This window comes from Salvia miltiorrhiza, chromosome 5 (genome assembly GCF_028751815.1).
Source record: "Salvia miltiorrhiza cultivar Shanhuang (shh) chromosome 5, IMPLAD_Smil_shh, whole genome shotgun sequence".
Lineage (NCBI taxonomy): Eukaryota > Viridiplantae > Streptophyta > Magnoliopsida > Lamiales > Lamiaceae > Salvia > Salvia miltiorrhiza.
The window spans coordinates 51,845,977-51,871,752 of record NC_080391.1 but is presented as its reverse complement, the minus strand read 5'-3'; the positions used below and the strand labels follow the sequence as shown (position 1 = coordinate 51,871,752).

At 36.6% G+C, this 25,776-nt stretch overlaps 4 protein-coding genes and 1 long non-coding RNA gene across 5 annotated transcripts; 4 read left to right on the top strand and 1 right to left on the bottom strand.

Moving 5' to 3' along the window:
• Positions 1-4,509: 4,509 nt before the first annotated feature.
• LOC131025002 (60S acidic ribosomal protein P1-like) lies at positions 4,510-5,706 on the top strand. Its single transcript, XM_057954600.1, has 3 exons — positions 4,510-4,686; positions 4,853-5,071; positions 5,466-5,706. Exons 1-3 carry the CDS (start codon positions 4,618-4,620, stop codon positions 5,517-5,519), a joined length of 342 nt encoding a protein of 113 aa, XP_057810583.1. The 5' UTR covers positions 4,510-4,617; the 3' UTR covers positions 5,520-5,706.
• Positions 5,707-5,846: 140 nt separating this feature from the next.
• Positions 5,847-7,541, top strand: LOC131024994 (uncharacterized). Its single transcript, XM_057954593.1, has 2 exons — positions 5,847-7,127; positions 7,193-7,541. The coding sequence occupies exons 1-2, from the start codon at positions 6,996-6,998 to the stop codon at positions 7,469-7,471; spliced, it is 411 nt and encodes a 136-aa protein (XP_057810576.1). The 5' UTR covers positions 5,847-6,995; the 3' UTR covers positions 7,472-7,541.
• A 473-nt stretch (positions 7,542-8,014) lies between these two features.
• LOC131026100 (uncharacterized) lies at positions 8,015-10,772 on the bottom strand. Its single transcript, XM_057955873.1, has 4 exons — positions 9,471-10,772; positions 8,967-9,394; positions 8,451-8,868; positions 8,015-8,371 (listed from the first exon to the last, which is right to left on the bottom strand). The coding sequence occupies exons 1-4, from the start codon at positions 10,770-10,772 to the stop codon at positions 8,015-8,017; spliced, it is 2,505 nt and encodes an 834-aa protein (XP_057811856.1).
• Positions 10,773-12,470: 1,698 nt separating this feature from the next.
• On the top strand, positions 12,471-13,347 carry LOC131025017 (uncharacterized). The gene is made up of 2 exons (XR_009102058.1): positions 12,471-12,823; positions 12,936-13,347. It is a non-coding gene; the product is annotated as an uncharacterized LOC131025017 (long non-coding RNA).
• A 1,772-nt stretch (positions 13,348-15,119) lies between these two features.
• On the top strand, positions 15,120-25,726 carry LOC131024895 (endoribonuclease Dicer homolog 3a-like). Its single transcript, XM_057954442.1, has 25 exons — positions 15,120-15,605; positions 15,751-15,934; positions 16,571-16,684; positions 16,924-17,058; positions 17,147-17,216; positions 17,439-17,503; positions 17,604-17,732; positions 18,054-18,206; positions 18,500-18,662; positions 18,791-18,893; positions 19,002-19,194; positions 19,281-19,441; positions 19,528-19,746; positions 19,828-20,180; positions 20,389-20,660; positions 20,748-21,256; positions 21,332-21,426; positions 21,570-21,802; positions 21,883-22,092; positions 22,274-22,750; positions 23,988-24,257; positions 24,390-24,716; positions 24,803-25,013; positions 25,142-25,253; positions 25,341-25,726. The coding sequence occupies exons 1-25, from the start codon at positions 15,487-15,489 to the stop codon at positions 25,531-25,533; spliced, it is 5,070 nt and encodes a 1,689-aa protein (XP_057810425.1). The 5' UTR covers positions 15,120-15,486; the 3' UTR covers positions 25,534-25,726.
• Positions 25,727-25,776: the final 50 nt, after the last annotated feature.

Below are 25,776 nucleotides of genomic sequence, written 5' to 3'. Positions count from 1 at the left end.
CACAACGCACATCGAATGAGCGCGTGTTTTACACAACTCAATCAGAAAGATAGGCTGATTAAAAATAAATAAATAAATTTAAAATAAAAAATTCAAAATTAAAGCTGATTTTTTCCACTTTTTTCGATAGAGAGCCGTTCGAATGGCTTTTTCATATTTTTTTTTTCTTTATTCATCTTATTTCTTCTATATAATCCTCTATCTTCCCAGTCAACTTCACACAATCCTCATTATTCTTCATCTTCTTTCTTTCATATTATTTTGTGTTAAAAAAACTGAACGAGAGTTTGGAAAATTATTGGAGCAAGCACCCCCAAACTCCCTCTCCCGACAATGCAAATTCGTCCGGCCAAGCATTCTTGTCATTCTCTCAAGAATCAAACGTCGTTCCAACTGCGGGTCTTGAGGAAATTAATTTGAACGTCCAATTTGCGGCGACGATTGAGTCCGAGGTGGATGAGATAGCAACCATGTCGGTGACCGCCAACTAACGAGGTGGCTACACTCCGCCTGAGACGACACTCGTCTTCCGTTTGTATGAGGAGAAAACATGCGACTCCGTCAAATGAGCTAACCAAAAGGGAGCAATGTAATGGGGCGCCATTATCACCAAATACAACTCGCAACGCCCCCAAGGCACCATACCATGCGACGTGAAGCAAATCAAGTCACACTTTCAACGCGTCCAACGGGACGTGAAGGTGTGGGAGGTCATCTATGAAAAGTGCCAGCTGGTGAATTGGGCCTCCGGCATGAGCGATGAGCAAATCACTGCTCAAGCACATAACGACTTCTAGCGAGCAAAGTATCTCTATAAGGCCCAAGGCGACGAAGCAAGATAAAGGAAAAGGCAAGAAAAAGGCGGAGTCGTCCGATGAGAAAGCTCGAGCTCTCGAGACCATGGAGAACGTGCTCAAGGTCATGGAAATTTTCTCTCAAACCCAACGTGACCTCGCGGACGACATCATCTTGAGTAGGGACACATCTACTATGAAATTGGATGAGTTGGCGTTTCACTTGAAGAAGGTGGAGGAAATCAAAAAACACAATTATCTTTAAATTTTTTAATTGTAGTTTTATATATATATATATATATATATATATATATATATATATAGGGTTGAGATCTATGAAGAAGTAACTATATTTCGTTCTGAATAAGTCAATAAATTTACCGAATAAATCACGCGACCGCACGAATAGTTATTTTACTAAATAAACACGTACATTTTTCGTTCATGCGCTCGCGTGATTTATTCAGTAAATGTATTGAGTTATTCAGCCTTCGTTGTTTCCTTCTACATTTAGCATTCTTTATTGATCCCTTCCCTATATATATATATATATATATATAGGAAGAGGTTCTAATAAAAACCTCTGTTAAAATGAGAACTAGGAACCTAATCTTGACCTTTTAAATATTAGATCTAATGGTTAGGATTTAGTCAACAAAAGAAACTGTACATCTATTATATTTTACTGTGCACTTAAAAATTATGCAAACTATGCAATTTATGCAATTGAAATCAGCAATGCAAAATACTCAAGCAAATCGAAATTATGCATCTATGCAATTGAAACTGTGCATCTATGCAATCGAAATTGTGCATCTGTAGTTTAATCTCAGCCCTCTATTTTATTTAAATCAATGGCTTTAAATTGGTTCCTAGTTTTCATCTTAAGAGGGGTTTCTATGTTAACCCTACCATATATATATATATATATATATATATATATATATATATATATATATATATAGGGGGCCGCTCCAATGAGACCCTCTAATTTTAGTGAGATCTAGGGCACGATTTGGTGCGTTTATTTTGTCAATCCTATGGCTGATATTGTATCTGGAGGGTGATTTTTTTTCGCAGGGTTCGAATCCTGGAGGGAGCAGAATATTTTAAATTTTGTTATTCATCAGTATATACTGTGTTGTTCATCAGTATATACGGCCCTGTTCATCAGTATATATGCCTTATTCATTACGAATTTGTTAAATTTTATTTTTCATCAGTATATACATCTTGTTCATTAGATATGTGTTTTGTTCATTAGTATTATATGTCTTATTCATTGTACTCATGTTACACGAAAAATAGGGGGTCTCACTGGAGCGCGCCCCTATATATATATATATATATATATATATATAGTTTAAATAATTTAGGACTTTATTGTTATTGTAATGCAATTTTTATTTTCAATCAATATAGTGTTAAATTTTAATTTCAATAAAATTTATGTTGTTAAATTTAATGTTAATTTTCATTAAAAACAACATTAAAAATAAAGATAAAAGAAGACCAAATTTTAAGAATTGAGGTATTGGTCTCCCAATGTGGACGGTGAGATCTTAAACGAGGGATCACTTTGAAGAGCCCACATTGACTCTCCAATGTGGATGCTTTAATAAGATAAGATTTTGTTAGATCTTTTTTTTTCCTATTTCGAGTTAATTTATAGAAATTAGTGACGAGTTTGACGTATTTATATAATCATATTAGATCGAAAATTCGACAGAATTGCAAGGTTAATTGCTATTGATCTCATTTTAGTTTTAGAAAAATTTTAATACTATCATTTTTTTGATTTGTAACAAAAAGCGAAATTGTCCAAAAAAATTTCATCAATTAAAGAAAATGACGTGGTGTTCTATAGCTAAAAAATAAAAATATAGTTGTGCTATTTGATTCCAAATAATTTGTAATTAAACTCACATAAAATATTTGAATAGTAAAAAATAAAATTACAAACCATCAATTTTCTCTATTTTGTGATGTTATAGCTTAAAAATATATTGCGTTTAAACGCTTCATTTTTCTTTTCCTTTTTACTGTATCAATTATCAATTTACAAAATAAAAACCTTCTAGTACTTAAAAGAGATGTGCAATAGTTACACCTTAATTTTTGGGTAAATAACACCAAAATTGAATTCACTAACTTCGGACGAATTTTCATTTTTCCTATGACTTTCAAATGTCAGTGTAAAATACATAAACTTTTGATTGAGTCTCCATGGTGAAATCTTTCGGCCATACTTTTGCTGACTTCTAAGTGACGTGGCTTACTAATGTTGACTTGAAAACGACGCCGTTTGATAAAATAAATAAAAGAATGTCGTTTTAGTCACTAATTTAATTAAGAGCCCTGATTTTCTCCTAATTTCATATTTATTTTTTATTTTACTCTCATTTTGTGTATGTATAATCTAGGACATAAATGTATCGAAATCTACATTTTGTATAGGATAGTAGTATGATACGTATATTTTACAGGAACTCTTTATGTAAGTTTTTATGGGGATGAATAGGTGATATTGAAAGTGTAAATGAGTCAATTTAGTATAGTAAAACTAAAACCTTCATTAAGTCATATTTGGGGACTATAAAAAATTAATTAAAAAAGATGTTATTAGTGGTCTAAGATGGAAAACTTTTCAAATTTTAAAGCGCATGTGTGTTGATACATTTAGAGAGCATTTGTTCATACTCCCTCTGTCCATGAAATAACTTCCTAAGAGGAAGTGACACGAGTTTTAAGAAAAAATATTTTTGAGTGTATTGAGAGTGGATAAAAGGTAGTTGAGTGTATTGGGAGTGATGAAAAAGTGTAATTAATATTGAGAGTTGTGAAAAGTGAAAAGTAAGAAGATTATAAGTGGTGAGGTATAGTCCAAAAATAAGTACGAAGTTCTTTTGTGGACGTCCCAGAAGGGAAAGATAGGAAGTTCTTTCGTGGACGGAGGGAGTATTAGATAGTGCGATTGGTCCAATTATATTTTGGTAGCACGAGTTTTAATAAAAAAAATAAGGACTTACCGATGAAACAATGTCCAAAAATAATAAATGCACACTCTTGTGGGACGTTCCAAAATAAAAATAATGGCACACTCTTATTATGATATAACGTCTGTAACTATGTGGCAAGTGGTATCATCAAATTTGATAAATTTCTTTTAAAGAATTTTATATTATACTAATTGCTTAAACAATAATTGTGATAACGTCATCTCTTTGCGGATTACTTATATCACTTGGATGAGGATCGTGAGGCTAAATTAGTAGCAAATTTAGGGGTGTAAGTTGTGAAAATGAAATGGGGTTGCCAAATGAAAAACGATCAACACAAGAATCTATTTGTGGCAACATTTGAAAAATGTTGGAAGTGCTCGTTGTCAAATACATATGTTCGTCAATTACAGTGAATGTGTATCAAATATTGTGCGGTGATATGCTTCTAAGCAAACAACAAAGTTAAATATGAAGTCGTTCGTCAAGCATTAACATATTATTGCGAGGTGTTATGTAATGAGGTAGTGTTTCAAAAATAGAAAATAATTTACCCATATTTTAAGAATATGAGAAAAATAGACAGATTCATAACAAAATCAAAATGTGCTCAAAAAAAGATTGTGGGCTTATATGCAATTTTTCGAAACCACAGCACCGTCGCAGCAAAACCTGAAAATGAATATAATAGGTGCCACAAGGTCAGCGGCGTCAGCCCTAATCATAGTAAGCCGGCTCAAATATATATAAATCCTAACTCTAAATAAGCCGCAGCGGCATTGCAAAACCCTAATTCCCATTCAGTCTCTTTTCCGCAAGAGAAGATGTCGGTTGGAGAGCTCGCTTGCACCTACGCTGCTTTGATTCTTCACGACGATGGAATCCCCATCACTGTAACATTTTTTTTACTATTTGATTTGCATTTCTCTGTTTTTGATCGGAATTTCAACATTTGATTTGAATCTTCATATTTTCTGTTTTTGACCGGGATTTCATATGTTTATATCCATTCGTATAGATGTTTTTTGTATATAATTTTATTCTCATACCTGTTTTTAGGCGGAGAAAATCTCGACACTGCTGAAGGCTGCGAATTTGTCGGTTGAATCGTACTGGCCTAGTCTCTTCTCTAAGCTTTGCGAGAAGAGGAATGTCGAGGATCTTATCGTGAATGTCGGCGCTGGTGGTGGCGGTGGCGCCGTTGCAGTCGCTGCTCCAACTGGCGCTGCCGGTGGTGCCGCTGCTGCAGCTGCCCCTGCTGCAGAGGAGAAGAAGAAGGTATAATTTAACCTGTTTTCCGAACAAGTATTCTATAGTTTATTTTAATTTCAAGCAGATTGTAAAACACTAGGTAATACATGCCAAACCATCTCTAATTAGTAGAAACATACATTAGGCTTTTGTCATAGCAAGCAAGAATTTTGGTGACATTCAAAATTGATGTCAATGAAATTATAATATTATTATGTGAGATTGTCTGGGTTGAAGAACTTGAGAATGCATTTTAGAGCCATGGTATTAAATCCATTTGTTATGGATTTGAATCATGATTTAGTTCTTAAGCAAGTTGTGTGGATTTCAAGTAGATTCTAATTTCGATGGACCTTGATTCTAATTGTAGGCTAATTGTTCTTTTCTTATGAATATTTCTTGTGCCTTTTAATCTTTTCAGGAGGAGGAAAAAGAGGAAAGTGACGATGACATGGGCTTTGGTTTGTTTGATTAAGAGAAGTTAGTTTGAATGTGCAATTTTGTTCTACATTTGTATACGTGGAGTTGTTGACCAAATTTGAACCTTGTTTATAAGTAGTTTATGTCTTACTTTAATGCAGTGTTACTACTGCATGTATCTTTTGACAGTTGTGGTGCTCGATTTTGCCGTTTGCTAGATTTTAACTGGATTCTTTTGCTTCTGTTGTGTCCATTCCTTGTGCTGTTGTGCATATATATCATATTTTATCTGTATGTGTATGTGTTTATCAATGAGAGATGGAAGAGCTTTGAGTGGCATTGATTTTGAATGTGTGATTCTAATGTGAGTGAAAATTATGAAGTGTGGTATCTGAATGTGAGTCTGTCTGTGAGAGATGGAAGAGTTTTGAGCTAGTTTAGTTGCCATTGGTGTGAAATATTACAAATCTGGTTTCAATGTGGGAGAGATGATTCAAGAATCGAGTGAAGAAGATGAAAAGGGTTGTGTCATCTGCGTTGAATTTGGGTTGCCTTTTGTTGGGAAATACTTTAATCTAATGTGTGTTTTCTTAATGTGGGATTTGGAAAAAAATATGAGTTATGTAAATGTAGAAAATTTATTCCTATTGATAGTTGGTTTCAAGTTGGGACCATGGACGTTTATTCCTCAATAGAGTTTATCTTTAAATAGAGTATTTTTGTGTAGAGGTTTTACTGTATTTATAAATTATAAATTAGTCAATTTGTACTTTCTTGGTCCACGAAAGAACTTTCAAATTGTTTTTTTGGGGACGTCCACAAAAAAAATTTCTGCCTATTTTTGGATTATATCCCACCATTTATAATGATTTATTTTTCACTTTTTTACAACTCTCAATATTAATTGTAGCATATTTTCACCACTTTTAATACACTCAATAATTTTTTATTCACTTTCAATACACTCAACAACTTTTTTCTTAAAATTTGTCACTTTCTTGATTTTTTTTCCACTTTAAATACACTCAATCAACGATCTTTTTCTTAAAATTCGTGTTAGAAGTTTGTTTTTTGAGGGAGTATTAGCTAATTTTCCTCAATGCTGGCAGGTTTTTAATGAAACTGAGCGTCTGACATTTTTGTCGCATGCATTTATCTCTATTGTATAATTAATGGAAAAAACAAATTGTTCTTCGTCGAACACTTGCTGCTATTATTATTATGGGTTAATTGCCGGAAAAACCATATATTTTTTCGAAATTTGGTTTTTTCCCATGACAAAAAAACCTGAATAGAAATCCATGAATTGAACAATTTATTGCATTTTTCCCTGCGTCTATTTTCCGGCGAAATTGAATCCGAGGTGGCAATCAGAATTCTAGCGTGTCATCGCCGGCAATTGAACGAGACAACGTCGTTTTAATTTTAATTAAACGACGTCGTTTCATGATTTTTTTGACAGTTGAATTAGAAAATCTGAAATTAGGATTTGGGAAACATTTGGAGTCGCGATTAGGGTTCTTCGAGCAAAATGTCCGAAAGCTCGAATTCAGGAGCTTTGCAACCGGCTGCACAATGTGGATGTCGAATACCAGCCGTCCTTCGTGTATCTCACACCGAGAAAAATCCGTTTCGGCGATTCCTTTGTTGTAGCAATGTAAAGGTTGGTGTTATTTTTGCATATTTGTGTTTTGGGTTGATCTTGTTGATAATTATGTAGTATTATAGGGCGATTGTGGCATGTGGAAATGGGTGGATCCTGAGCTATCGTCGTATTACAAGACCACTGTACTGAGGTTGAAAGCTATGGCCAAGGACGGTGAAGCTGGAGATGGAAATTCCGATGGGTTGTGTTTTGCTAAATCAAATGATGGAGAATCAATTTGTGTTGATGAAGTGAAGACTAATCTGAGAAAATTCGAGAATGCCGTGAAGAATCTTGAATGGAAGATCCGAGCTTTAGTGGTTTTGTGTGTAGCTTGTGTTATGGTTGTTTATTTTGCCTAATGCAATTCAATGTAATAGTTATGCCAACAACATTGTTTTGATAATCAATGGAAATGAAATGTTGGTTTGTAACAAATGTTCTTGTTCATTATCATAGAAAATGGAAATGAAATGTTGCTTTTAACTTGTCCTTGTCCTTGTCCCTGCTCAAAAACCATAACTTAGGAAATGGAATGGAATAAGCATGTAAATATGGAAATAGAATGCTCAAACATCTGGAAATGGAATGCTCAATAATATGGAAATGGAATGCTCAAAAATAAGAGTATGGAATGCTCAAACAATCTCAACAATCTGCTCAACAATATATGGAAATGGAATGCTCAAAAATAAGAGTATAGAAATGGAATGCACAATCAAGTGAACAATTCATATCTCCTGCATTTTCCATAGCATCAGTTCACAAAAAAGACTGAAGCATCAGTAGCATCAGTTCACAACTTCAGTAGCATCATTACACAACTTTACAAAAAAAACTAGAGTACACAACTTCACAAGAAAACAAGTTTGTTTACATATTTCAAAAGCATCAGTTCAGTAACATCAAACTTGACCATCTCCTGGAGCTCTAGCAACACTTTCTTGAGTTGTCACCACATTAGTTGTTCTTCTTGGTCTTCCCCTGCCTCTGCCCCTAGCTGGAGGTTGAGAGGTGCTTCCTCGAATGATTCTACGCCCTTGGAAGTAGACATTTCCAGTTGCTAAGTTCGTGTACACTCCAACTCCTTTCTTGGAGAAATTTATTTCCCTTGAAATGGTGGCAGCTGTAACACTACTTTGTGCTGTGGATGGTGCTTGGTTTGGTGCTTGAGAGGTTTCTTGGGCTGGTGCTTGAGAGGTTTCTTGGGCTGGTGCTTGGGAGGTTGAGGGCTTGTCCTTGCTTGGCCTTCCTCTTTTCTTCTGTGTTATTATCAAGTGCAAAAAGTTAAGACTATATGTTGTATGTAATGGAAAGAATGATGCAAAAATAGAAAGCTACCTTGTCAGGTTTATGCATCTCGACTTTTTCATTCTTGCAAGTCTTGGAGTTATGGCCTTCCATGCTACAGTTCTTGCATCTTATCACTTGACCATGCCTTCTCAGTTTATGGGGGTTCTTGGGGTCAATCTCCTTGGCTGCTCTCTTCCTTTTTAACTTAGGTCTTCCAACCATCCTCCTAACAACTGGAGGCTTCACAGTGAACCCCTCTACTTCTGGCCACAGCAAATGGCCATTAATAGGCTCTACCCCAACCTTATATGCCTCCAAGTATTTACCCACCGAATAGTAGTCATCAACAAAATCACTCACCTCTCTCCCCATATATTGGATGGCACAGATGCCATGTACACAAGGCAGACCAGTCAACTGCCACACCCTACAAGCACAAACCCTTTCTTCTACATCAACTACAAATCTATCCGCATGCAATTGTACCTCAAACTTACAACCAACAGCTGGAAATGCTATACAATTCCTGCTCTCAAACCTAAGTTTTTCAAGCTTTTTTCTCACATTTGGACAGATCCTTCAACACTATCTTTGACTAACTCTAGCTTCTTCACTTGTCTACTCATAATAGAGGTCCTAATCTCTTCATACATATGGATTATGTGTTTACCCCTTGCATTTAATATGAAACCATTAAAAGTTTCACTGATGTTATTATCAAGTGCATCAGACTTAGGGGTAGTAGAGAAGTAGGCCTTACAGAATTTGTGAAAATCCCTTGAGATGAAATCTTGAAAAGCCTCTGCACTCTCTTTCTTCATTGCAAGTAGTGCCATCTTGAAATCTGCAATGGTGGTAGCCCTCACTGTTCTCCAAAAAAGACTCTTCAAGGTTGAGCCTTTATGAATTTTTTTCCAATTCATGTAAATGTGCCTTGCACAGTTTCTATGAATTGAATTTGGAGCCAGGTTGGCTACTGCATTTTCCAACCCCTGTCATGTGTAAAGAGATGATTAAATGAAGATGATTAAATGGTAAAGTAAAGAGATGATTAAATTGAATTCTGACCTTTTGCTGATCAGAGATGAAGGTCCAGCCTTCACCATCTTGAATACCCAAATCAAAGAACAAAAGTTTTAGAAACCAAGTCCAACACTCTTGGTTTTCTATCTCAACAATTGCCCAAGCAATGGGGAACATTTGGTTGTTCCCATCTTTGCCAACTGCCACTAAGAGGATACCTCCCAAGTATGTCTTTAAAAAACAACCATCAAGACCAATTATTGGCCTACATTCACTTATAAACCCACCTATCAATTGTGAAATGCCAATATACAAGCCCTTGAAAATGTTTTCTTCCCCAACAAGCAATTCATACATGCCATCCTTGTCAACCCTCCTAAGTTCAGCTAAGTATCTCCTTAGCATACCATAGTGCTCATCCACTGAGCCCCTCACCATCTCTCTAGCTAAAGACCTAGCTTTATACAGCCTATCAACACCAACTCGGGTACTAAACCTCTCCCACAAGTCAGCCTTCAATTCTTCAACTGAAATGTTGGGCCTCAACCGAAAGATATTGAGATACTTTGTGGTAATCCACTTCGAACCCACCAATTTGTTGTTCATATCCCTACTGCAAGAATGATTCTTACCCAAAGTTTTTATCTTGAAAGTCTTTGTAGCACCAACAATAGACCCATAAACTCTCCATTTACAGGGAGGTTTGCAGTAGGCTTCGCATTGATCAGCACTCACTCTCTTGAATCTAATATGCTTTCCATTCTCTATAGCCCATGTCTTCAATGCATCTCTACAAACCCAACCATTGTCAAACCTCATGCCTAGTTGGAATTCTAAGGTTTTATGATCACAAGTAGGGTCATAAACCTTTATCTTAGACTTAAGCTTACTTGTCTCAGCATCTAAGTCACTCTCATCAGTATTAACATACCCATCACTCTCTTCATACTCTGAAATATTCCCACTCACCTCTAACTCATTGAAATTTTGCTCTGGATCATCAATGTGACTAAAGACAGGATCTTTCTCTCTTATCTTCTTCCTACTTTCCTTTAACTTCTTCCTACTCTCATTTAACTCATCATCTCCTGAATTTGTGTTACCTAAACTGACTTCAGTATCCCCACCACCCTCACTCTCTACAGGATCATAGTCATCATCTTCACCACCCTCACTCTCTTCCCCATTATAATTGTCTATCAAGATCTCATCAGGGTCCCTGCCCTCACACTCCCTAGTTACATTTTCAAACTCTCTATTAGCAGCACTAACACCAGATATATCCCCACCCTCAATGAAAACATCTACGTGCCTGTAATCATCACTAACATCACTTAACATTGACATGACTCCTTTATCATCTACAATCTCTTCCCGGGTACTATTTTTCAGTTTCACATACCACAAGCCATTCTAGTTTTTTATACCTAGCTTATCTACTTCATCCTTGAGGTCAAAATAGCCGAATAAATCTAAGTCTAAGCCATACCTCCCAACTGCAAATCCTCCCACGTAGCAATCGATTCCATCCTTACCGCCATTGCTTTCTTCAAATTGACCTCCATAGTAGAGCAATAGGTCGAAGGTGCTGCTGCAAAAAAGGGGGGAAACAACAATAAAAAATCTACACCAACAAAGCAAGGTAAAAAAGAATTCAATGAAGCCCTACCTATTTGCCATCACTCCAACGACCGAGAGAGAGGAATTCTCTTTGAGGGACCACCAAGTGACTGTGTACTTACAAATTAACTTAGTCAATGGTAAAAATTTAAGCTTTTACAGTGGTATTGACCTTGAAGATGGAATCTGTAAAAAATCGCAAGAAGAGAAGAATTTTCGATGCTTAGGGCTGCTGTGAGGGTTTTGGGTTGAGGTGAGGTGGAAAATTAGGTGTTAGGGTGAGGTGGAAAATTAAGGTTAGGTGGTAGCCACGTTGGATCGGACCTCCATCGGAGATCGCTGGAAAATGGACGCGGGGGAAAAATGCAATAAATTGTTCAATTCATGGATTTCTGTTCAAGTTTTTTTTGTCATGGGAAAAAACCAAATTTCGAAAAAGTATATGGTTTTTCCGGCAATTAACCCTATTATTATTATTGTTTTATTTTTTTTATTTTTTACTATTTTTTCAGGAAACATGATGGTTTGAAGAGTTGGATTGTCTCAACATGTAATGGTAAACACAATATGTGGAAAAATCTATATATTATATAAAAAAGCAGTTTAACGGCGTTAAATTTTTAACAGATCTTACTAATTATTTAACGGAAGTTTACACTTACATATAACGCTATATTTTAACTTACATGTAATTAACTAAATTCCACCAACCCCACAACATTAACCCACTATCAGTCTATCACCCGTAAACATTTATAGTTTGTATAAAAAAGTTGCACCAATTATTATTATTGCCCACTAAGCCCATTACTTTATTTATTTATTTATCTATTTATTATATGAACACTCAATTCTTAAGCAGTTTATTATTATTATTATTATTATTATTATTATTATTATTATTATTATTATTATTATTATTATTATTATTATTATTATTATTATTATTATTATTATTATTATTATTATTACTCCCTCCGTCCCTGAAATAAGTTCATCTTTTTCCTTTTTGGGACGTCCCCCAAATAAGTTCCTATTTCTTTCTTTCCATTTTTGGACAACTACCCCACCACTAATAATACTTTATTTATTCTTACTTTTCACTTTTTCACCACTCCCAATACTAATTATAACACTTTTTTACCTTTTCACCACTCTCAATACTAATTATAACATATTTTTCTCTACTATCAATACACTTTACCATTTTTTCTTAAAAACCGTGCCGTCCCCAAAGAGGAACTTATTTTGGGGACGGAGGAAGTATTATTATTATTATTTGAGCTATTTTTTACAGTTTCTTTTAAATGATCGTAACAAATAATTATGTGATCAACAGTTCTTTTAAAAAGTAATGACCCTTTTTTTTTTGCTTCATAAATAGCATAAGGCAAGCATGCATTCATGGTAAGTAAGGTTATTGTTGAAATGTTAAATGAAGTTTCATCTATTTTTCTTTTTAAGTTTCGATTTAGACTATTTCTTTCATATTATTGCTTCTCACTCAATTATTGTAATATGCATGTCAATAATTTCTTCTATTCAGTTTTAATTCTTATTGCTTTCAATCAGATTTGGACTTGATTTGTTTAGTGATAATAAAAAAAAATTGATTTTTTTTAGAAATCAATTCCGATCTGATGCAGTAATTTCACCAATCCAAAAATCCAAGAACTTTCGAAAAAGAAGAATTTTGCCATACCAAAAAGGCAAAAACATCCGAAAAAGAAGATGAGTTGCATTTGCAGATGAAGAAGAAGATGGTTAAATCTCCAAAGGTAACCTTTAATCGTCTTTTATAAATACAAATCTAATTGACATTATTTCCTTATCAATTATACTCATCTCCTTAACAATCAATTTATGTCTATATATTTCTTTGATGAGAAGAAGAAGTGATGCTTAAGAAGAAGCGGAGAGGCAGAAGCAATGTCGGTAAATAATAAGTTCACCTGATTTCCTCATCCTAAGATTCATCAAACGCATTCTCCGTCACAAATCATGGTTGATCTTCCAATCAAACCATATGAAATTTATCAACAATCATCCTTGGTTCGTCACGTACCGTCAAGAATGAAGCATTCGTACGTTGATAGAAAATCGAATAAATCAATGGTCATTTCCGATGAGAATTGCGCAAGTTTTGTAACCTTAGAAATTGATATGTGAATCGTATAAATTATTAAATTATTGAAGTGGATGTATTTTGGTGCTTGAAAAGACATAAAAATGAGCCACATGTCATGTGTGTATCTTTCATGCACGCGAAATCGTGAGTTTGTATTGGAGTTATTTTTGTTAATTTTGATGGTGCATGGTTAGGTTTGGGTTCCACCAAAAGTTTCCATCAATTTCATTAGTTGAATTTTTTGCCTCAGTATCTCGATCGGTGGATTTAATCTGGTCGAGATATTTAGATACGATATATTTTTATTATATTTAATATTTATATTTATTAATTTAACATATAATTTATATTATATATATGTGTGTGTGTGTGTGTATTGAATCATAATGCTTATATTCATTTATTTATAAAATTTGTCGTTTAATTTCGATGTCCTTCGTGCATTGCACGATTGGGCGTATACTAGTGTACATGAAAAGACAAACTTAGAGGGTGTTTGGCTAAGCTTATTTTAAAGAGGTTATAAGCAAGAGCTTATAAGATGTAGTTTATTAGTAGCTTATAAGTTGTCAAAGTGTTTGGGTAATTTAGCTTATAAGCTAAAGAGAGAATTTTTAATTAGTGAGAGAAATTTTTTTTAGAGAGAGAAAATCGAATAAAAATGAAAATAAAAAATTATAGTTGAATTATTTTTATAAAATGAGTGTTGCTTATAAGATAATGAGAAAATAAGTTGGGGTAGATAAACTTATTTTTTTGGGAGCTTATAAGCTCTTAGAGCTTATTTTTGGAGCTTATAAGCTCTTTAAGAGCTTATTTTGCCAAACACTTTGAAGGAGCTTATAAGATGTTTTAAAGAGCTTATAAGCTCAGCCAAACACCCTCTTAACCTTGAGATGGGCATGATTGTCTCATGAAAATTTGCGAACTTTCGATATCAATTGATGAACAAATAAAGTCTAAGGGCAAAAAAAAAAAATCGAGATTTCAGATAATTTCTTTTGAAAACCATCGAGACTTCATATAATAAATTACAGTAATACCTATAACATAAAACTTTCAAATTTTTAAATACGAGTTACCTCTCCGATATACTCCCTCCGTCCCACTTCAATAGGCTCAGTTTCCTTTTTGGGTTGTCCCACTCCAATAGGCTCAGTTTCCTTTTTGGGTAAAAAAGTTGTACTTAATTGGTGTGGACCACACCACTTTACTACCATTTTCCTACTAAAAAGTAAGTTTTCTTAATCTCCGTGCCCAAAAGAAGTGAGCCTATTGGAGTGGGACGGAGGGAGTAGTTTACAATCTACCAAATACATTTAATTTTGCGAAAATTGAGATAGAACTACGTGTTAATATTGTACAATAATTTTCTCTATTTTAGAATAAGTGTCACAATTTGATATAATTTTACAAAAACAATACTTCATTCGTCCACAAAATTGTAATCTTATTACCACTTTGGTCAATCCAAGCAAAATTTAGTATTTTTTTTTCTTTTCAAAAACTACTCTTATATTTTAACATAAATTCTCACGTGCGGATGTCGGTACAAATCATTCACATACTCTACCAAAATACTTATAAGTGTCCTATTAAAGTGTTTAATAGGATCGACATTATATTTTAAACTTCATTCACAGTATTTGTACAATTCTAACCATTTAACATAATTTTGATGGTTTATTTCTCCAGTCAATTTTGATAATTCATGTTTTTAATTTATACATATTTTTAATTATTTTATTAAATTTCATGCTCCAAATCACTCTATCAATTTTGTGGAGGATGGGAGTATTAAACTTTGTTGCTATACGAATTATGATTCCAAGAAACAAAGAAAGTAACTCAAAATTTAATGTGTTTGGTGACGGTGTTGTACTTGTATCCAAAATGTACAAGTCTTTTGATCCATGGAGCCATGGGTTGTGGCGCAGGCTGATTTTTTCACCAATAATATTTACTTTGTTGGAAAATATCTTCCTTCCTTTTCTTCTCTCACCGAATTCTCAGTAAAAATCTTATTCGTTTCCTTAGCTTCCGTAAAAATCTGATCTTTCTTTTTAGCTTTGATTTCTCGCATACTTGTGTTGGTGTCCCTTTTTCCAATTTCCTTTTCTTATTCTGCGTTCCTTCACTTTTTTCGACAATAATTGTCACCATTAAAAAGTTCTCAACTTTGCCTCTCTCACACACGCACACACTTGACAGACTGAAGAAATTGTGAAATTTTCTAGACTAGTTCTGTAACAACCCTCTGACACGATTACTGTGTGATCATCTTAGTTTTATAACCCTCAACTCAACTCAGCAATGGAGATGGAAGAAGAGAAGAGAGTGGCCAAACCCTTGAAGAGAAGGCCAGAGGCTTTGGATTCTGCACTGCCTGAGGCCGACCAGATGGATACAGATCGTGTATCGATTCCCAGAGAGTGTGTGCTGTTTGTTGTTGTTTTTATTTATTTATTTACTGTGTCATTCTTGAATTTTTTTGGCACATGAATGTGTGTGTGTGTGTGTGTTTGTTTTGGGTATTTTTGTTAACTGTTTAAGTGTGGTTGTGTGCATGGATGATAGGTATCAACTGAAGGTGTATGAGGTGGCAATGAAAAGGAACACTATAGCAATGTTGGAGACTGGGGCTGGGAAAACTATGATAGCCATTATGATGGTCAAGGAAATTGGTAGATCTTTGAAGAACAAAGATGGTGGCAAAAAGCTGATTGCTTTCTTGGCTCCCACTGTTCATCTTGTTCACCAGGCATGTTTAGTTAGTGTTATTTCTTGAGTTTATTAGCTTTGAGTTCTTGATGGTTATTCTTATGCTGTGACTTGTGTGATTTCAGTGTTTTTTTCCTGTTATTTAACTGTAATGGGTGATCCTTCTTGTCAAGTTTGTGAAAGTTGTTGAACTCCACCTAGGTTATGTGGCTGTTCTTTAATGTATGTATCTTCGAGTAGTTTGTTTCTTGTTCTTTATCGTAGATTAGATTGTTGAAACAATTTTGTAGGAGCATAGGGAAATGGGAAATTTTGGATTTGAAGCTACAAAGATTTTTCCATATTTCAATCATGGGATCTTGATTCATTCGTTGCAACATATAAATTCATTCGATGAATAAAAACTTAGTAATGTTGTAACACCCCTCGAATAAGAGCTGCCCCTGATTTCAATAGATCTTGTTTTTATAATGCTTTTGCGTTCGTGAAAGTTAAGCTCGTCTACTAGTGCTAGTTGAACAGTATCTGGCTGTCATTATATTCCTCCGCTAGTTATAAACAGCTTCCAGCTTTCATTATTTTGTTATGTTACTATTCACCGAGATAGTTTGTTGGGAGTGATGTTTCCTAGTTGTTTCTTATGTTTCTCATTTATACTTTTTTCCTTACATGACAGCAATTTAAGGAGATACAATCACACACAGATCTTCTTGTGAAGGAATATTATGGTGCCCTAGGAGTTGATGATTGGAATGCCGAAATTTGGGAGAAGGAGATCAACAACCACGATGTTAGTTAATTAGCAATTTGGCAGTACCTTCTACTCTAATCCTTCTAAAGGCCACCATCACATATCAACTATGCCAATTTGGAAACTTACTATTGGAACGCAATACACAATGCTTTCATTGTTGGTTATGGTTGTGAATGCTGAAGTAACTAGAAATATGCCAACATGCATTATATGCAATGCATATCTGCCCATGTTTCTTCTGCAATGTGGATCAGTCTTTATTTTTCTTGGTTTAGGTGTTGGTCATGACTCCGCAAATCTTATTGGACGCTTTGAGGAAAGCATATATAAGTTTTAAAGTATTTGGTTTCATTGTCCTAGATGAATGCCACCGAGCCAGTGGTAACCATCCTTATGCAAAAATAATGGAGGTGAACTTCATTTCCATTACATCTGTATATCTTTTGATTATTATGTTGATTCTTTAATTTTGTCCTGATTGATGACTTGAATTTGAAGGAATTTTATCACAGATCTTCGGTAAGACCGAAGATTTTTGGGATGACTGCTTCTCCCGTAATTAGAAAAGGTAATCCATACTCATTTTTACCTTTTGTTTTCAAAGAAAAAGGTAATATTTTTGTGCCAAACTGAATGAGAATTGATTGTTTGGTGCATTTCTTCTTGGTATTAAAGCATCCTTTTCCTTGTCTTTTTTTTTTTGATAATTTCAAGTACTGATTTTTTTGCTTTATTCTTTCATTGCATGGAATTATTTTGCACACAATCTTACAAAGCCCGTGTTTATCAGGTGCCTCATCCATTAAAGACTCAAATCAACAAATAGGGCAGCTTGAAAGTTTGTTAGATTCCCAGGTCCCGCTGATAAAACTGCACCAATTGAGCTGAAAAATCACATGTTTATGGCTGCAAAGACAATTCATTGATTAATGAAAGGATTATGTTTGGTGTTCAGGTTTATACATTGGAGGAAAGAGTAGAAATTGAGGAATATATTCCCTCGGCCAAGCCAATGTGCAGATTTTATGATCCGTTACCTGTCAACTTTGAAATCAAAGATAAAATAGAATCTGCATTGTCTAAGGTGAATTTTACCAAGCAAAGTACCGGTTTATGTAGCTCACATTCATGTGTTATTTGAAGTCCAGTCCTTTAAACCATATGCATGTTAGTTTGTTATTTTCTGCTGCACAAATTTTGTTTGACAAGTGGCGGTTGTTTATTTTGTTTGATGATGAAGTAAGCTAAAGCATGATTGTGTATCAAAATACTTTCATTAAATGGTTATGGTCATTTTATGTGCCACCTTCTCTTAATTTCTGGTACATCTGTTTACAGAATTGTGGGTAAAATATCAGGTTTCTGTTCGATTATATCACACCCTTATTGCAGTCTTCTGTGACAGTTCAATGCGGTTTTGCTTGGAGTAAAAGAGTCCCTGCCAAGTCAGGACACAGAAATGGCCAACAGATGCAAGTTGTTGCAGGATAGAATGGCCAGCGATCATTCAAAAATTGTGTTTTGCTTTGAAAATCTTGGGCTGCTATGCGCTTATGAGGTAGATATATGCTCTATACGACTTAGAGATAAATTAGGGTCTTTCAAATTATAATTTTAGGTACAGTTTATAGATAATATTATGCTGAAGCAACTCTTGTTACTTTTTAAGTTGTATGCACTTTAATATTGCTAGTGAAGAGAGCGTGTTGTCTATCAGTTCCTTCTAAGTTAAAACTGAAATTGACACAATCTTCGACTTGATGAGTAATAAGGAAAAGCTAAGGTCAACTTATCAATATACTCATGGATCTTCATCGTCTTCTTATGAGTATGTCAACTTACCGCATGTAGGCTGTTAAAGTATGCATGGAAAGTGCTCCTAAGGTTCAAGAAGAATGTGAGGTTTTTAAGGAAGGCGTCATGCAATATGAAAAGTTTCTTCAGGAGGTTCTTTCAATAATCGAAGGAGCTCTAGATGAGTTTTTGAAGGTTCATCTTACATGGAATGCAAATGGTAGATTATGCAGCTTGACCTTGCTTCACTTCTTGTGTGTGTGTGTGTGTGAGAGAGAGAGAGAGAGAGAGAGAGAGAGAGAGAGAGAGATTTGAATCTTACTTATGTGATTCTTATTGACTTTGCAGAGCATAAGAATCTTCTAAATGTGAATGGTGGATCAGGTTCACTAGCTACAGGCCAAATATCTCCGAAGCTAGTCGAGCTACTTGAAATTTTTAGATCGTTCGGGTAACAAGTTGATGATGCCATTCCCTTGCATATATAGACACACTTCAAATATTCAGATTTGCTTATGTGCAATTCGTTTTCTCACTACTGGCTCTCATATGGCTGCAGGAAAGATACAGAGCTTCTGTGTATCATATTTGTTGAAAGAATAATTGCTGCTAAAGTAATCGAAAGAGTGATGAAGAAAATAGACAATTTATCTCATTTCAATTTTTCATATTTGACGGGAAGTAAGTCTGGTGTCGGCGGTCTTTCATCTAAAGCACAGTTGGATATTCTGGAATCATTTCGTAATGGGAGGGTAAGTGCATATATGGTACTTGATGCAACTTGATTTTTTTTTTTTCCTTCATCTTGCCAATACCATGATTGATGAGTAATTTTTAGGTAAATCTTCTATTTTCCACTGATGTGCTTGAGGAGGGAATTGATGTAGCCAAATGTTCCTGGGTGATTCGCTTTGATCTACCAAAGACTGTTCGTAGTTATATTCAATCACGGGGGAGAGCTCGCCACAAGGATTCTCATTACATCACCATGCTCGAGAGGTGAAACAAGTAGCCTAAATATATTTACTTTTACTTAATGCATACCAATATCGAGCTGAAAGTCTAATGATTTGTACATCTTTCAGAGGAAATGCCAAGCAGATAGATCATATGCTTTTCATTACTAGAAGTGAAACATCAATGATACATACAGCCGTGAATCGAGACCCCGGTGATTCTCCAGTTAAAGCTTGCAATACAAACAAAGTAGTTTCATATGTTGTAGAATCGTCTGGAGCATCAGTTACATCAGATTCCAGCATCAGCCTCCTACATAGATACTGTCAAAACCTACCTCTAGACAAGTAAGATTTTATGTTCTCATTTCTATAATTAATAGAAAATTTTATTATCATAAGCCGTTTAATATCATGTTTCCACTGTAGATCCTTCTCTCCAAAGCCAAACTTTGAAATCTCGACAGAGGGAAATCTGTATCGATGCAAGATGACTCTACCTCCCAATGCATCTTTCCAAACTATAATCGGACCTGCAGCACGCAGTCCTAATGTATCTAAGCAGCTTGTTTGCTTGGATGCGTGTAAGAAGTTGCATTTGATGGGCGCTCTTGATGATCGTTTACTTCCTTCAAAGCAAGGGTCCGCACAGAAGGATTCCACCTTGAAAGGCAACACAAAACTGAAAAAAGTCAAAGCAGTAACCGGGTCCGCTCAGAAGGATTCCACCTTGAAAGGCGACACAAAACTGACAAAAGTCAAAGCAGTAACCTCAGGGCCAGGTAAGTATATACAAACAAGTTTGGTCTTTGTCCATTTCGATTTCTGTTACTTCCTTCTAGTTTGATATTTTTTCTTTTTTTGGGGCGTGGGTGTTGATTTGCGAAAATTGACTTTTACTCTTTGCAAAAATTGCTTCCTTATTTGTAGTAACCTTTTACTCTTTACTTCGGTGGTGTTCAACATCAATGTTTATTCCAACGCTTATAGGGACAACAAAGAGAAAGGAATTACACGGTTCAATTCGCACCCGCATTTTATCAGGAACTTGGGGAGATAAACTTGGTGATGTCATTTTTCATGCATACAAAATTGACTTTGCTTGTAATATTGCGGAACAAAAATATTCCAGTTTTGTACTTTTGATGGAGAGCAAGCTAGCCGATGATGTGGCAAACATTGAAGTGGATTTGTACTTGCTATCTAAATTTGTTAAGGTTTCCGTTTCTTCCTGCGGCCAAATGCATCTCGATGGACAACAGGTCAAATCATACGCCAACATTAACCGTCTATTTGTTTAACTCCCTATTTTTCGTTCTCTATAGTCATGTATCTTTTCTTCGTGACAGGTCGAGAAAGCTAAATGTTTCCAACAACTAATTTTCAACGGTTTATTCGGGAAGTTGTTTGTCAAATCATCGGGAAAAAGAAAATTCATATTTGGCACGGAGGCATTGCCGTGGGATCCATCACATATGTATTTACTTTTGCCTTTGGAGTCGGAGGATATAGCTACTGAGCTACCAGTGATCAGCTGGTCAGGAATTGATTCCGCTGTTACAACTGTAGAGTTTTTAAAAAGTAATGCTCTGTTGAATCTTCAGCAACCTGCAACAGTTGATGAAGATACGTCAATTCATATGCACGATCTAGATGAGACTAAACTCAGTAGTGATATCATTCACTTGGCCGACAGATCTGCAACTGTAGATGGAATCAAAGAAATGGTGGTTGTAGCCATTCATACCGGCAGAATTTATTCGATTGTGGACATTGTTAATGGTACATCAGGTTCCACCCCTTTTGAAGGAGAATGCGATGAAAGTTATTCATCCTTTGCTAATTATTACTACAAAAAGTACGTTGTAAAGGATTGTCATTTCTGTTTCATAGTTAATACTCGTATTCCCTTTATTTATTTTTCATATTCCAGGTATGGTATTGTTCTAAAGCATCCACAGCAGCCTTTGTTGCTTCTGAAGCAAAGCCATAATTTACATAATCTTCTTGTGGACTTCCGAAATGAAGGTTAGTCGAGCTTCTTGTTATATATGTTGGCAGTTTTTTACTTGACATGTTGAGTTTGAGATGCATTGGATCAGCCATATTTCGATCCATTATTCTGATTTTTCATGCCAGTTGTGTTGAATGAGTATCTTCTTAAATATCAGGTGATTCACTAGAGAAAGATGCAGGCGGCAAAGTGACTGTCGAGAAAAAGCCTCAACAACGTGCTCAAATCCCTCCAGAACTTGTAGTTGGCACCGATATCACTACATATATCTTGAAGTCATTTTATTTGCTACCGTCAGTAATGCAGCGGCTGGAAACGCTAATGTTGGCCAGCCAGCTCAGGGAAGAAATTTCTCTACATGCAGGCCATTCCAGTATCTCAAGCTCGTTGGTATACCTTGGTGTAATTTGATTAAAATCGTTAACTTTATCATATTTTTAAATTTTTAATTCTTTTTCTTGTATAATTAGATTCTGGAAGCTATCACTACGCAAAGATGTAACGAGAGTTTCTCCATGGAGCGACTAGAGTTGCTTGGCGACTCGTTCTTAAAGTATGCCGTTAGCTGCCACCTCTTCCTTAAGTATCCGGAGATGTGTGAAGGACAATTGACTTCACATCGTACTCGGATCATTTCCAACTCGGCTCTCCATAAATTTGGAACAGATCGCAAGCTGCAGGTGCAAGTTATTTTCTTTGATCTAAGCATCCTATGTGATTTTCCACTGTCCCCATTGATTTTCCTTCCTCGGGGCATAGGTCTCTTGTCTCTATATCGATTAGGGCATCTATTTGATTATCTTTATCCTTTCACTATTTTTATCATCTATTCTCAATCTTGAATATACTTTTGTCTCAAAGGAATATGTACGGGACTGCCCATTTGAGCCACGCCGTTGGACTGCTCCAGGACAAAGTTCAATATGGCCTTCTCCATGTGAGCATCAGTTGGATACGAGGGAAGTGCCTCTCGTTGACAGATTTTTTAGTGAAAACACCAACGTAAAGCTTGGAAAGACTTGTGATAAAGGTCATCGTTGGATTGTTTCAAAGACCATATCTGACTGCGTTGAAGCTCTTATTGGGGCATACTATGAAGGAGGTGGTTTGACAGCTGCAATTAGTTTGATGAAGTGGCTTGGCATAGAGGTCGACTCTGAACATTTTTTGGTAGACGATGCTATCAGAACTGCATCTCTCTATAGTTATGCTCCAAAAGCTGAGGATATCAGTATTCTAGAGTCGAAGCTTGGGTATAACTTCTCCACAAAAGGATTATTGCTGGAAGCAATAACACATGCTGCAGGATCTGAAAAAGGTGCTGGCTATTCTTATGAGGTACAAACCATCTTCTATATTGTGAGATTTTCTTTATTATTATTACTCCCTCCGTCCCGCTAAAAGCGGCCACGTTCTTTTCGGCACGGAGATTAAGAAAAGAGTTATTATGTTTTAATTAATATGGTCCACCAAAATCAAATGACTAATTAAGTTTGGTCACATTCTCACTGCATCTGTTCCGACGACGGCGATGCCGATCGCCGGCGCCGCGCCGGCGACGGTGGCCCCATGCCCCTCTATCAAACCGCAAATCCAACACCCAAACCAGATTCATCAAATCGCATAGCCAGAAATTCTTCAAACTCAAAACCAATTCTCCAAGAAATTCTTCCATTCCAAAAATTCTTCAAACCCATCAATCGCATAATCCAAAAATCTTCAAATCCAGAAATTACCTTCAAATTCTCCCATATGTGTTTAAAAAATGATTTGCTTCAAATCCAGAAATTACCGGAGCAGAGCCGTGGCATAGCCGGACGGACGGACGGAGTGGCCTAGCCCCCAAAATGAGACACCCAAATCAGAGATTGTAGGGAACGTCATCGGAACCCTAACCCCCAAAATCGCCAATCGGAGCCCTAGCCCCCAAAATTGAAGCTGCTGCTATGGTCGCCGGAAATCGAAGCTGATGCGGTAGATCTAGGGTTTGTGAGAGAAGGGCGGCGCCTGGGGAAACGAGCGGCGGTGTGTGTGTTCTAGGCGGCGGCGGCCATGGGGGTGGCGAGAGGGAGGGAGTAGAGGCGAGGGACAAGGAGTTCAGGGGTGGGGCGAGGGGGGAGAGCAGAGGCCAGGGAGAGGGAGGTCGGGGGCGGCGACCGACGGGCGAGGGAGAGAGAGCAGAGGCCAGGGAGAGGGAGGTCGGGGGCGGCGACCGACGCCGGCGTTGGTGTCGTCCGCTTCTCGCCGGAGAAGAAGAGAGATGGGCGAGGGGAGGGGCTGTGTGGGGGGGGGGGGGAGTAGAGAGAGAGAAGATGAATGTGTGTGTTTTGTGTGTGTGTGTTTGTTAAGTTAATGAGGGTTTAAGTTTAATTAGAAATTTAATTAAATTGATTAATTAAACTTAATTAAATACTAAATATTTCCATTTTAGGAAAGTGGCCACTTTTAGTGGGACAAACCAAAATGGAAATGTGGCCACTTTTAGTGGGACGGAGGGAGTATTTTATAATTATGTTGATTCTTTGAATTTATACGTTTTTCGTTATTTGAGTTTCTGCCTGCTGAATCTGTACAGCGCCTCGAGTTTCTTGGTGATGCCGTGCTTGACATACTTGTCACACGTCATCTTTATATGAACCATAGAGAAGTCGACCCCGGGCTGCTGACAGACATGCGTTCTGCATCCGTGAATAACGACAACTTTGCCCTGGCTGCTGTGAGACAGAACCTTCATCCGCACCTTCAGCACGTCTCATCGTCTCTAGAGAGCCAAATTTCAACATTTGTGAATCTTGTATCTAGCATGAGCACCTCAGCATTAACACCAGATATCAAAGGTCCTAAGGTGAGTTTCTAGCTTTTGGCAACTGTATTCTGTATAACTTGTTACCTACTTATTTCAGTTTAATAATGCGTTTTCAGTTATCAGAATGCACTCATTTGGTGTTCTCCCCGGTTTCTGTTTGTTCGTGTCTAGGTGCTCGGGGACTTGGTGGAAGGTATAGCTGGTGCAGTGCTCATTGATTCTAAACTCAATCTTGATGAAGTTTGGAGAGTCTTTAAACCTATACTATCTCCTCTTGTGACTCCTGAGAAACTTGAGCTGCAACCCTCACGCGAACTGACTGAGCTGTGCGACTCTCTTGGTTACTTCATCAAACAACATTATGTGATGAAAGGTGATGTTGTGCATGCAGAACTGAAGTTGCAGCTCGAAAGCGTGCTCTTAAATGGCAATGGCGTTGGACCTAACTCGAAAGCTGCAAAGGGAATGGCAGCTCTTCAGTTATTGAAGAAATTAGAGGTTTTTTTTCTTTCTCTTCACTATAAATAGCATCACTATAAATACCAGTAGTTTGCTTATTTAGATGCTTTCATTCTTGATTACAGTCGAGAGGAATAAAATCTTCCAAGCGGCCAAAGCACGACTCCGATGCAGAAGCCCCATCATTTGCAGTGTCGGATGATGGCATTCACTGCAAGCAGCTGAGTGAAACCTCTGGATCAGTCCCCAAAAGGCAAAAGATAGTTCAATCGCAGCAAGAGAGCATCGTAGATTCATCCAGCACAGAGTGCTCGTCTCAGATGGTGGACATTCCAGGTATTTAGGGGGCGTTTACTTTGGGTGATAGATTAGATTGACAATACATATGATTGAGTATTTTAACGTGTAACTACGAAGATTCTATTGAATTCTACTCCAGTTGTGATGATTTGCCTTCTCGACAGTGATTCCGCCGATCGAGATGAAGAAAGGGGGGCCACGGACCTCACTCCACACCCTATGCATGAGACTGCAGTGGCCAGCGCCTAGTTTCCAGACGACGGAGGAAAAATCAAGGTTAGCACATTGCATTCCTTGTCTGTGTCAAACCATTTGCTTCCTGTTTGTTTGTGAGGTTGGCTAATGAGCGTTGTGTGTGGACAGAATGGCCTTCACATTTGGTGACACGACGAGCTTCTGCAGTTTCGAGTCACAGATCAGCTTGACCATACCCAATTCAGGCAAACTGGAGCTCATGGGAGAGGCCAGAGGTGATAAGAAGAGCTCGTACGACTCTGCTGCACTCCTGATGCTGTATGAACTCGAGAGACTGGGGATGATCAGAATAGGCGAATGACCGGTGAGACGAGCAACAAGGCGAATTGACGGTACCATCGGAAATAAGGGTAGTGCAAGGAAATACTTTTTTGATCATTTCAGACCTTGATGTGATAACAGATTCATCATGTAAATGTTAATGCAGTACTGGCACATGTATATATATTTTTAACCGGCAAATTCGGTAAATGTATATATATTTTTAACTTGAAGATTTGATAAATTTACTTCAATTCAACTCCACTTATTTATAGATGAAAGT